The sequence below is a fragment of the Dendrobium catenatum genome, unplaced genomic scaffold (genome assembly GCF_001605985.2).
Source record: "Dendrobium catenatum unplaced genomic scaffold, ASM160598v2 fragScaff_scaffold_692, whole genome shotgun sequence".
In the NCBI taxonomy this organism is placed as follows: domain Eukaryota; kingdom Viridiplantae; phylum Streptophyta; class Magnoliopsida; order Asparagales; family Orchidaceae; genus Dendrobium; species Dendrobium catenatum.
In genome coordinates this window covers 1,562,104-1,574,686 of record NW_021319154.1, presented here as the reverse complement: position 1 = coordinate 1,574,686, position 12,583 = coordinate 1,562,104, and the positions used below count along the sequence as shown (strand labels likewise).

The 12,583-nt window shown below is 35.2% G+C and overlaps 2 protein-coding genes across 5 annotated transcripts; both read right to left on the bottom strand.

Moving 5' to 3' along the window:
- Positions 1–264: 264 nt before the first annotated feature.
- Positions 265–5,233, bottom strand: LOC110104081. Of its 4 annotated transcripts, XM_020833047.2 has the most exons (9): positions 5,024–5,233; positions 4,645–4,757; positions 4,400–4,576; positions 3,852–3,923; positions 3,593–3,771; positions 1,764–2,179; positions 1,489–1,673; positions 678–1,059; positions 265–424 (listed from the first exon to the last, which is right to left on the bottom strand). In XM_020833047.2, exons 2-8 carry the CDS (start codon positions 4,727–4,729, stop codon positions 686–688), a joined length of 1,488 nt encoding a protein of 495 aa, XP_020688706.1. In that variant the 5' UTR covers positions 4,730–4,757; positions 5,024–5,233; the 3' UTR covers positions 265–424; positions 678–685. The 4 variants fall into 4 exon arrangements, with proteins under 4 accessions (XP_020688706.1, XP_028551662.1, XP_020688705.1 ...); XM_028695829.1 differs by lacking the exon at positions 265–424 and having other exon boundaries at positions 545–1,059; positions 4,645–4,808; XM_020833046.2 differs by lacking the exon at positions 265–424 and having other exon boundaries at positions 545–1,059.
- A 4,022-nt stretch (positions 5,234–9,255) lies between these two features.
- On the bottom strand, positions 9,256–12,536 carry LOC110104074 (amino acid permease 4; the record flags this gene model as incomplete). The annotated part of the gene is given in 5 exon segments (XM_020833027.2): positions 9,256–9,868; positions 9,986–10,216; positions 10,435–10,592; positions 12,139–12,356; positions 12,443–12,536. Coding segments are annotated over 5 exon segments (1,130 nt in total), but the record flags the coding sequence as incomplete, so codon positions are not given.
- Between the last annotated feature and the right edge of the window lie 47 nt (positions 12,537–12,583).

Here is a 12,583-nt window from a genome sequence, read left to right as displayed (position 1 = left end):
TATCAATGCAGTAAATTGGTTTATCAGAGGCCATGTTGTTTATTAAGATTTTTTTTATATCTACATTTTTCCGCGTAGAAAAGTGATATAATCTTCAAATAAATCTATGTTTTAAATTGGTTATTTGAACTACTTATGAGGGGCTGATGTGTTATTTTAAAACTAATTTTAACATCTTCATCTTCTATATATAAAACATTCAATCAAATATAATGAATCTCACCTAGGGGTGTAAACGAGTCGAGTCGAGCTCGAGTTAAACCTCACTCGAGTTTGACTCGTGAGTCAAAACTTGAGCTTGAACTCGCAAATGGCTCATTGAGCTGCTCTATTCTGCAATTCAAGCACGCCGATGGTAACTTGCGAACGCGCTTTGCCCCTTCCACTGTTCGCACGCTCCTCCGCTTTCGATTCACACAAGCTTCTGCAATTCATAAGGCAATCCAAATATTTTCTGACAAACATCAAAAGAAAACTGTAACAAAAAATTCAGCGATCTCTTGGTTTTTTTTTTTTTCAAGTATAATCTTAAGCACCTAAGTTATTCTCAGCCGATAAAACTTTCACTCAAAAAAAAAATCGTCTTAATTAAATGGAAAGGCATTTATTACCAATTGGACCAATCCATCACAGAAATAATAATACAAGTAAAATAAAAAGGTAAAAAACAAAAAAACCTGTAGAATTAGCCGGCTAGAGATGTTCTTGTAACAGCTGGAAGTTTCACAGAACTGAGATCTGCGGTATATGGATTCCAGAGTCCTAATCCTCCCCTGGTTTCTCTCAATCCAGAACCTTTGGTTTTGAATTCTGTCATGTTCTTAACCCACTCAATAGCAGAAGAATGCTCTCTGGTGTGTCTGTGCAATATGAAGAGTGAATTGTATTCACAGTTGGGAAACATATAGAACTTAAATGCATCTCCCAGCCTGTAAACCACATAACCAAAACTAACTTGGTCCCTTGGAGTGAAGAGGTTGACCTCATTGAACCAGAGACAACTAAAAAGATTGTTCAATGCAGTGTGCTCGCGAATAATGACAGCCCCCTCTGGCACATCTGCATTTATTGAATCGTGTTAGTTAAAATTTTAGACAATAAAAACAACAACAACAATATCAAATTTTTATCCTACTATGTAGGGTCGGATACATGAATCCTTTTTCTCCATTATGCCCTGTTAAAAGTTAAATTCTCATTTAAATCTAATAAAGAAAGGTCATTTCTAATATTTTCTAAACTTAGTCTTTTTTGGTCTACCTTATCTAATACATCTACTTTCCTAACCACGTCATCGAAAGACCGCCATCTAAGGCAACTCTCTAATCTTATCTTCCATTAGAGCTACTCCAACCTTTTCACGTATATGCTCATTTCGTATCCTGTCTATTTTTTATGGACAAAGAAATCATTCTTTATAAAAGAGACAAAAAGAAAAAAAAAACTTTGTTAGCATAGAATTTTATGGATAGATAATGAATGCCATACCACTGAGCGTTGATTTTTTTGTACTCCAAGGTTCCATTCCCTCATAAACATAAATTTTCATTTGCAAATCAACCAAAGGCCGTGCATAACGCTTTCTTCGCTTGATTGCATCAGCCTCCTCATATATACTTTTGTGATGTTTGTGACGAGCAATTGCAAATGTGTGCTTTCCCCGCCAAAGATACCTGTTAAACGCAAAGTGCTGAACATTTTTTTTAATAATTCATTAATAATATTACTGAAAATCAGGAGCTACAATAGTAAAATTGGTCAACCTTTCAAGAATCAGTAATGGATCAACAATGAGCTCCATTTTTCCATCAATCCAAATACTGTATTGTGCTTGAGGAAATAATCTATGGGTCAATATTTTTGGAACCTTTCCATTTCTTCGAGGTTCGTCGTATGGTGCATGATGCAAGGTAACAATTCGCCAAATTCCAACCCACTTCCCGCCATCTTTGTCGATGCGGACACTAACATTTTTCTTCATAAAGTTTAGTGATACATCATCCACCACCATTAGAAAACAGAAGAGCTTTTGAGAACGAACACTGATATTTGCTGGTTGATGGGGGGTATCATAGCCATCAAAAATTCCAGATGCAACCACAAACTTGCATTTCTTAACGTACTTTATATCAACTAGATCCATCTCCGCACCACCATTTTGTATAAATCCACAGTGCACCTAGAAAACAGATGGAATAGAATATAAAGTTTACAGATTTCAGAGAGAGAAAAAAAGAACTTGTGAGTTAGGCATAAAATGAAACAATATGCTTGGAACCAATCAAGGATCAAGTTATGCATTGTGTTAATTCTATCTCACGTGCCATGAATAGCATTCTTGGAAACCAGATAAGATTTTAACATTACCAGCCACTAGCAAGTAAAAAAACATGGAATCCTCTTTAGTTGATGCTAATACCAATGCACGGAAACTTACAAAATGCATCTTCTGTGATTGTTCATGATCGGATCAGTTGAATCATCACTCGTGAAGTATATTAACAGTGCACAATGGAAGAAAAGTGAAGACCAGTAGCATTTGAATGATGGAAATTAAGTAATTGAAATTCCATTCGACTTCTACATCATCTAGAAGTATTAAAATTTCAAATCAAGTGGCAAGGCTTTTCATGGAAAACTAAATTGAAACCCTTCAAAACTAAGCTGTTCTAAGAATCCTGATGGAAAAATTTATATCTATAACAGCTGGATTCCCTCTATAGAAACTGTTAAGTATATGGAATGCATCATACTAATCCTGGACTAGAAAAGATTGTCTTCTCAGTAATTGAAGTCATTTTTTCCCAACGAGTAGGCCTCAAATGGCAGAACGCCTCATCCAAACCGCACAAGTGAGTTAGGTAACAATTTTTTAATACTAACTCAAAAGAAATGGTACAATAGTACTTCAATTTGAGCTATTCATGAAAAGGTTGCATTATGCAGTCTAAGCATAGATGAAAAGGGTTGACTAGGATATGATCCAGTGGTTTACTTTACATGGATGTTCATAATGTTAGAGATGGAGAAGGAAGACGAAAATACAAATTAGTTTTTGGGGATATGACTACTGAATTAAAAAGGATTCCACTAAATTTGCCTAAATTCTTCTAAATGATTAGCGGCTATGGATATTTCACCAATAATTAGGAGGAATGAGTTGTGAAAAATGTTCAAGTTTGAAATAAAAGTAGTCGGGCAACTGTCTTGCATCATTTACCTTTTGTGGTGTTAGCCAACTAAAGGACCTTTAAATGCATAAATTACATCATTGATATCCTTAAACAAAGAGTAGAAAATAAACAACACGCTTGCTTCATTGCAATAATAATCTCGCTCAGTATAGCTACAAGCTACTAATAATGCTCAAAATATTTGATAGGGGAAATATTAGAATAAAAATGCCATGGAATTCTCATTTTCAGGCAAGTAAAGAAATAGCAATAAGCAATCATTTTTTTCAGATTAAGAGTATAATTAAACATGATAGGCAAGGGAACCCACACAATGCCATGGTGTTGTGACATTACACATCTCAGCAATGAATAACAATATGTTATAAATGCTCTTTAACAAAAACTTTGGATCTTACCATCATACTTTTGCTCAATTTGAAACTATCCTCCCTCTCTGACCAGCTCTGGTGTCCACCAAATAGTGGGGGAAACTGATTGTCTACTTCTATGTATAACAATTCTTTTGGTATTATGTCCAGAGTTTTATCAGGAATGATTATGGTGTCTGGATCATCAGCCAAAGGAATAGAGCAGCCTAAAAGGACAGTGGAAAGGTCAGATAACTACATTACCATTTCTTGAAAGAAATATGAAACAATCCAATCCCAGACTTACGGTGTTGTGCCTTAGGTGAAAAACCAATTGCATCCAAAACCACAAGCACCTTGCTATCATTCCTACAAAGAGCTGCAAGAACAAAAAAGACTATATGAATTCTAACATAAAAATAAAATAGATGTCAATACCAAACTAATTTCATCAAAACGGTTATTTTGTTCAGGCTTTAATTTCAATTGACACTCAATACCTCCCTACTCAGTTTATGCTATTACCTGACCAAGGTACATGTTAAACTCAAATCAAGCAGTAATTTATAATAATAAAAGGAATATGTAGCAAGAAGTGATTTAGTGCCAAAACAACTGTGGAGAATTAAGTCACTGATATTCCAGCATGATGACATAATGGTGCTAAGCCTCTCTGTAATTAGATTACCAGCATAGTTTGAGATGTTTTAAGATTATAAGAAACTGTTTTGGGAGTTCAAAACTTAAGTCGCTCTTATTAAAGAATTAGAAGCAAGAGCAAGAGCTGATACCAAGAACATTTATCTTAAACAACTAATTCATAGAATGTTTATCTTCGCTCCCTTCATTACACACCTGAAAGAAAGCTGATTTCAGAGTGGCAAGACCACAAATGAAAGAGCAAGGAAATTAGAACGAGCATCACCCATGCGATCGCCGACACCAAGAACAGGCGTATACAACCCCGCTGCCAAATCATCCTTATAGGATCTCGAAGAGCCTTCCCAGGAGAAAAGAAGCCACCTTCGAAATCTGCAACGCGAAATCAAAGCATTACGAACTGAAATCAAACAAAATTCCAGGTTTTACCTCAAAATCACCTCGAGTTTGTAGGTCTGTCTTGCAGCTTCGCTCAGTTCTGCGAGCCGGTCTCATGGAGAGCGAACGCAAGGAATCCCCTTCCATTTTTACATCAATGCGTCAATTCAAGAGCCTGTTTGGATGCAGAATTTAGGCCAGATATAGGCAAGATTTGGTATAAATCCTGCGAAGGGGCTGTTTGGTATCGGATTTACATCGGAATTTAAGTTGGATTTACGCTAAATCCAGCAAAATGGTTTTTGTGCGCGCGTTCAATCCCGGCGAAGGCTAAATCCCGGATTTAAGGATTTACGGCTTAAATCCCGTATTTACTAAATCCCTCCGTTCGGCGGATTTACGGTATTTGGCCGAAGAAGTGCGCGAAAGGAATAAAGTTACCTTCAACGCCAGCGAGCTCCCGTTGTTGCTTCCGATCAAAATGTTGTAACTTCCGATCCGACAGGAAGGGATAATCGTCGAAGGAGCAAAGTCGAACAGCCACGAAGAGTCGAAGAAGCGACGCGTGCAAGCTCTAAACCACCTGCGAAGCAACGAAGCAGAACAGGAACAACGAAAACAGAAGATGAAAAACAAACCCTGAACCCTAGGGCAAATTATTGCATCAGGTCACCTGACAGAGAGATGCGTTCGGTCTCTCTCTGTCTACAGTAACCTGCGCTTTACTGTAGCAGAGAGAGACCGAACGCATCTCTGCGTTCGGTCACCTGACGCAATAATTTGCCGAACCCTAGACGCATCTAAGTTATTATTGATTAACTTAATTAATATAATTTAAAATATTGATAATTAAGTAAATTAATTAAATAATTAATAGTATAATTAGTGCATACATTAATTATCTAATTTAACTTAATTAAAAAATTAGAAATTAAATATTAATAGAATTATCTTAAATAATATAACTTAAAATATATATCATCAAATATATAATTAATTATGTAAATAATAATTAATGAGTAACTTGTGCTTAAAATGTTTTTAAATTCATAACACGTTATTTTTTTAATTATAAATTTATTTTTAATTTATAATTATATCATTCACATTTAAATGTCTAACTGCACACAGCTCACCTTAGCTTGTTGGTTGAGAGCTTAGACTTCCAACTAAGAGGTCTTGGGTTCGAGTCTTTGTGTATGCGTTGTGTGTGTGAGTTTGCCTTAAATGGCCTAAATGTCCCAAAAAAAAAAATGTCTAACTGCCATAAATAGTAAAAGAGTGTTGACATGATTGTTTAGAAAGTAGGATTATATTTGGGTCACAGAGGTCAGAAAGATCGTAATCAAAGGAAGATGGTGACAGGAGTGGACCGTAGTCGATGGACCGTGGTGATAGGAGGGACCATAGTTAACGGGTGACAATAGTCGGAAGGATCGAAGTTGGCAAGTGATGGTGGTCAAAAGGACCTTAGTCGGTGGGTGGCAATGGTTGGAGTTGACCATAGTCGGTGGGCGACGGTGGTCTGAAGGACCTTAGTCGGCAGGCATCAGTGGTCAAAGTGGATCGAAGTCAACGGGGGGGGGGGGACAAACTTATAAATAAAATTGTATAGATTTTTAATCATTTTAGTGACTAATGATTATTTATACTTGAATACATAGTACATTTAAAAAATATCATCAATATATTATATAATGACAATTATTTTTAAATAAAAATTAGATAACCCCTCTACACAATGTGTCGGGAGTCCAAGGGGGCAGCTCCCCTTGACGGGATTCGACTTGTATTTTGGTGTTGTTTGGTATGATGTGCAGCATGAAGTAAAATATACTATTGAAATGGAATGACAATAATACTATTCAACGAGCAATCTACCTAGAGTAAATTCAATATTGCGACTACTCAACATTACCATTAATGTTTCATAAATCCAAAATATATTTGAAGGCATTATAGCTCAAAATGTTATATATGTAACACAAAAAAACTCCAAAAATATCTAACTATTATAACTCAAAGTTTTAACATTTTTCACAACATAAATCATTTTCCTAGCTCTTTATGCATCCATCTAACCTTCGACTCCATAGGTTTTGAGAGGAAAGATTGTATCGTTATCGAATTCTTCGATATGTTGGTGTATATTGTATCAATCTCCTTTTTCAAAAATCTAGAAATTGTTGATAGCTTAGTCATAAGTTCAGTGAACTTTCTTTCCTTGAGAGGCTCTTGTTGCTGTATTATGGATAGCGTTTGCAACTTGAGTAATTATATTGGTCGTCAATACAATATATATATTCTTGAAAACTTCTATTAATAGTAGGTATTTTACTCCTCTTTTTGAGACACTGCCTACAATTGATGAAGTCAACGGTCTCTTTTTGTTATTGTGGATTCCTCTTTAACTTCCATATCAGATCAATCATTTGACAAAGATATATCTATATACCAGCTTTCGCATATCTCGAGGAGTCGTTGTCTTCTATATATATTTGCTAAGTCCCAAGTGGAGTTTGATAATTTTTTAATTTGGCCTACTCTCCAGTAGCATGCCCTTCACTCTTCACCGCATATCTTCTCCAACTCCACATAATTTGTAATTGGAATATTTAAATAATCAGCATCCTTTGGAAAAGCTTGAAATATAATGTAAGCTCCACATTGTTAGCCCATATTATTATTATTAAAGATGTGATTCAAATAATGTACGAATATGTGTGATGCATACTATTTAGGGCCCATCAATATCATCTTCTTAGTTTCGTCCCAAGAACCCCAAATTTCTTTTTTAACTCCTGAGTGTGAGTCCATAGAGTTCTTTGGTGTCAAAGTTGATTCTTGCATTGCTCAGTTATGACCTCTATCCCAAAATTTTCTTTCACTTTTTGTACAGCACCTTGATACACCGACTCCTTAAATCATAGTACTTGATTTAATCTTATTGGAGTTTTTGGACTTGGAGGCTTAATAAATTCATGGCTTAATTCCACTATAGCGTATAATGTAGCTTTAAAATACCTACTCACAATTTCCTCAGAGTGTTGAAGTCGAATGACTCAATTACGAACAATATATCCAAGTGTACATAATAACATAACAATTTGTTCCTCAATCCAAACAATAAATGTGTCTACTTATAATCTTTGTGTCCACACAAAGTCACATAATTTAAAGAAAGGTTGTCTCCTCATGCGTATCATGTTAATATAAGCAGAGCCAGATCTGTCATATAACCTATAAAAATACGTGTGACCTTGTAAATTCCATTGTGGATTATATATATTTTGTTTCTCTCTTTCAATCTCATGGAATAATATGCATACAATACTCAATGTAGCAATAACCACTGTCTACACTGTAGAATAATTTTGAGTTTCATCAACTCCTATGGCATCTAATGCTTATCCAAATTGGATAATAGATCTTCATTATCTTGCAATTGTTCATCCATTGTTGTAGCTACTAACAATGATCTATAAGTTTTTAAAAAAGAAATAGTACCTATCTAATTGTATAAAAAAATGTTCTTCAATTGAAATAACAAATACATAATGTGAATTGGGCCAAATTAAGAATACTAATGCCAAAGATTTCAAAAGCGTGTGTGTGTGTATATGATAAATTTAGAATTGTTCTTTTTATCAAAATCCTTTCTTTCCCAAAACTAACCCAACAAATTAACACTCTTTTGTAAACGACCATTTGGAGTTTGCTTTGCAATATAGTGCTTCAAGTATATATGATTTTGATAAAAACAATTGAATAATCCCCATCTCAATGAAAATCTAACTTGTAAGGAAGAATGACACGTGAACGTATCGGAAGAATCTATTTTGTGAGGAAGAAGAACAATCACAACAAATTTGCATGAGAGCTGATTTTCTGCTAGGTTTCGTGAGAGATAAAGCCACTCACATTATGAGGAGGAACGACGAGCACGTTTGGTTTCCGCAAGAGCTCACAAAGAAGAACGATGGCGACTCGGCGAGACCTTGTGTTTCCTTGGATTTCGTGACAGAAATTGTCCGAAGAACCTAGGGTTTTGTGAGAGATAGGAAGAGGCACTTTCGCGTGTCTCGTTTCTGCGGTAGAGAGCGTTCGGTATTCAAAATTCACCCTATTTGAACAGGTTTGGAATACACAGTAAATACACTCTCCAATGAATTTAAATACTTTGCTCAATTACTCTACTGCAAACCAAATACAAATAAATTCAAAACCCCTGCATTTATTTTACATTACACTATAAATACAAGTAACCAAACAGTCCCATCGACAAAGTGAAAGAAGCTCACAGTTACCATCTACTAGGATTTCCTACACTTTTTATATATTTTTTTATAGGTTGGCATGTGATGTCGTGGATATTCTTGGTTCACCGCCATGCTATTGATTGGATTGTTTGATCTATATGTGGGCTTGAACATAGCGCGCTTTATTGACCGGTGGTCTTAATGCTAAGCATGAAATCCCACATGTACATACTACTTTTTTATTTATTTTAAATCCTCGAGTGCTCAGTATTTTTTGAGGGGGGCACGTATCCCCGCTTGCCTCCCCCCTTGAATGGAAGTATATACATGTACGAGCTGATTTTAGATCTTATCCTATAATCCTAGTCTAACCTAAGTTGTTTATATAAGATCTCGAATTAAAGTTAAACGCACTTGAATGAAATCAAAACATCTTATTGATCTACAAAAAGGAGAGAGGAAATTAGCACAAAAGACCTCAAAACCAGTTAATCATACATTTATTCCTTTCACCCCTGCGCGCGTAATAAGCATGACTAAGCAAGAGGATTATTATCATGATCATATTCATTATCATCATAATTACTATTATTTAAAGCTAATAAGTAGATTTGAAGGGATGGTAGTTCTTAAGATCAAGTATAACACCAGCAACCGAGCCACAAGCAGCAGCAAGTGACACGACAAGACACGACAAGCTGAGCACCTGAAGTCCCACCCATCTACCTGTCCATCTTCTGATCTTCTTCTGTGCAATGTACATTTCGACTGGAAAGTAAACAGTCAAAGGCCAGAAGCCAAAAGCTCCCAAAATGCCGACAACGTCGTTGAAGAAAGGCATCAACATAGAGATAACTGTAGTTGAATTTACAAAGACTGTTCTCCAAATTAGTCGGAAGAGATTGAGCTTCAGCTTGAAGCTTAGTAAAGGAATCGTTGCCTCATATTCGTGGGTGATGAACTCATTATTTGGCCATCTTTTTGAAGCCCATTTCTCTATGAAAGCGAAGAGAGGCTGGCAGTAAACCTGTAATAAAGAAAAGTTAATATGGTACATATTAAGTATATTGAAAGCTAAAAAAATCTAAAAATTAGATGATGATATCAATAAATTCTACATGAATGATAAAATTACATTTCATACCTGATAGGCACCAACAAGATGGATGACAATAGCGAGATTTGCAATGTCAAGGAGCCAATAAGGGTTGTAGAATCCAAAGCCGGTGAGGAGGTTACCAGGTGTTTCAACATCTCCAAAGGCTCCATAGCCCATACAACCACATAGCAGGTAGAACAAGGTGGTAATCGCTATGCTCAGTAGCGTAGCTTTCTTCATGGTCTTGTTCTCGGCCGGAGGTGATTTTATTGTATCCTGGTTTCATTAATTATGACGAGTAATCTATATTTTAGGATGACTAAGTGAGTAATATGTTGCATGTTAAGGTTTCGTTTGGGACAGTTTTCTTATTGTTTTTTAAAGCAATTTTTTAATATAAAAATTAAAATTTTTATACTAAAAAACTGTTTTAAGAAGAAATAAAAAAGTCGTCACAAACGAAGTCCAAGTTGATTGGGGAAGAATCGAATGACCTGGATTTCAATGAGGATGATAGAGTATGAGTAGGCAAAGGCAATGTCCCCGAGAGCTTGCAGATTCCTCCACACCTTTTGAGTTGGGGTCACAGTTCCAGCTTTGGTTATTGCTCCTATGCTGATACCTAAGGGACTACCTCGGAAACCTTTATTCTCTGCAAGTTCCATGTCACAATTAAAGTGATTACAATTTATATTTGTATGCGGTTATATCAATGGTAGCTTGTTACAAAGATTTTTATCAACAATATTCATTCACTCCTTATATATCTCATCATAATATATTAGTATAAATTATCAAATTTTTATTTTTAGTATTTCCAATTACCTCTTTAATGCAATTATTACACATTTTTTTATATTTTTTTCTCAATTATATTTTAATATTTTATTTATCGACCAATGCCTGAATTTGGACCTAAGGCTTCATTTGGGATAACTTCTTTGTTGTTTTCTAAAACGACTTTTTAATAAAAGAAACTAAAAAAAGTTTTATAAAATAACAAAGAAGTTTTCCGAATGAAGCCTAAATCTACTCATTCATTTAATGGCTTATCTTAACAATATGATCAAGCTTATTATAGCTACGAAAAGCAAAATGGAAAAGATAATGCTCCTAATCAATTTGGGCCACAAATACTGTGACCTGACATTCAGCACTAATGGTGCATCATGGAGCACTTTCTTTAAAATTTTATTCCTTCAAAAGTGGAGTGATGAACAACTTAATTAACACCAACATGATAGGAAGAGGATGAAGATGATAATGATGACTATGAGTCTATGATCATCATAATAATAAAGATGCGTTTTAGTTAGGTCCAGGACCAGCATCATTTCATGTAAAGCTATGATAGAGACTACTTATGCACATAGCATCTAAAATTTTTTATTTATAAAATTATCTTTTAGGATTAGTGACCTATTGAGAGGTTAAAATTGTAATATTCAATCCAATATGAGACCATTTGGGTAAAAAAATTAATATCTCACATAATACCACTACAGGAAAATAATGTCTTGTTACTTTTTTATTTATAAAATTATCTTTTAGGATTAGTGACCTATTGAGAGGTTAAAATTGTAATATTCAATCCAATATGAGACCATTTGGGTAAAAAAATTAATATCTCACATAATACCACTACAGGAAAATAATGTCTTGTTACCGTCTTGTTACCGGCAGATAACATCTGCCGGTAACAGCTGAAATATCTCGAAAATTTTTATTTTCTGGTACATTCCCGATGAAAACGCATCCAACAGTAATTTGCGCGTATGAAAATATTAACCGGCTTAATTCGGCGGCGTTTCCGGCGTTATTCCGGCAAAAAAAAAATGCTAATACCTCATCTTCTTTAAGCGAATTCCAACATTTAATCCACCAATATTTTCGGCTCAATTGTACGCAGGAGGTACCAGCACAATGTTATACAAGCTAAGTCATCACATTACCTATTACTTCAGATTGAATTTAAATCATTAAATGAGCTATATCTCAAGCTCGAGCTCAATTAAATGGTCCTTCTCTTATGTAATATAGAATATTAATGCAAATTTAAGAAACTATCACAGCTAGATTAATGAAAGTAATAAGAGATTAGGAAAAAAAAGGTTTTTCTTACAGCTTTGCTGCTAACTAAACCATTGAATAAATAACTAAGAAATAGAGAACAAATAAAATGATGTGAGCGAGTATACCTGCAACTTGAGCAATTCCTAAGCTAAGCCCAACAGTGGAGTAAGTGAAGGACATCACTGCTGCAACTATGGAGAGCCACCAGACCTGATCGAAGTCCGGAATCTGAGAGAAAAGTATCTCTGTAATCCCAAATATCATCATATACATGTTGGTTGACATGTGGCATTTATCGCCCTTTCCTTTATTTGCATGTAAACAGTTCGACTTCTTTATCGCCCTGCAAATTCATTAAGCAAGCAACAATATGATCAGATGACGTATAAATGTATATATATATATAAACTCTGAAATTGAGAAACTTACGCCATACTGATAGAAGCTGCAATGGTGTAACCAATGGCGACGCCGAAGAGATTGACATACTGAATGGCTCCACAGATCTTCACCTTTGCTCCTCCTGCAAGCCAACGTACTCTCTAAGACGAGAAATTCTAGTTTTTTTTT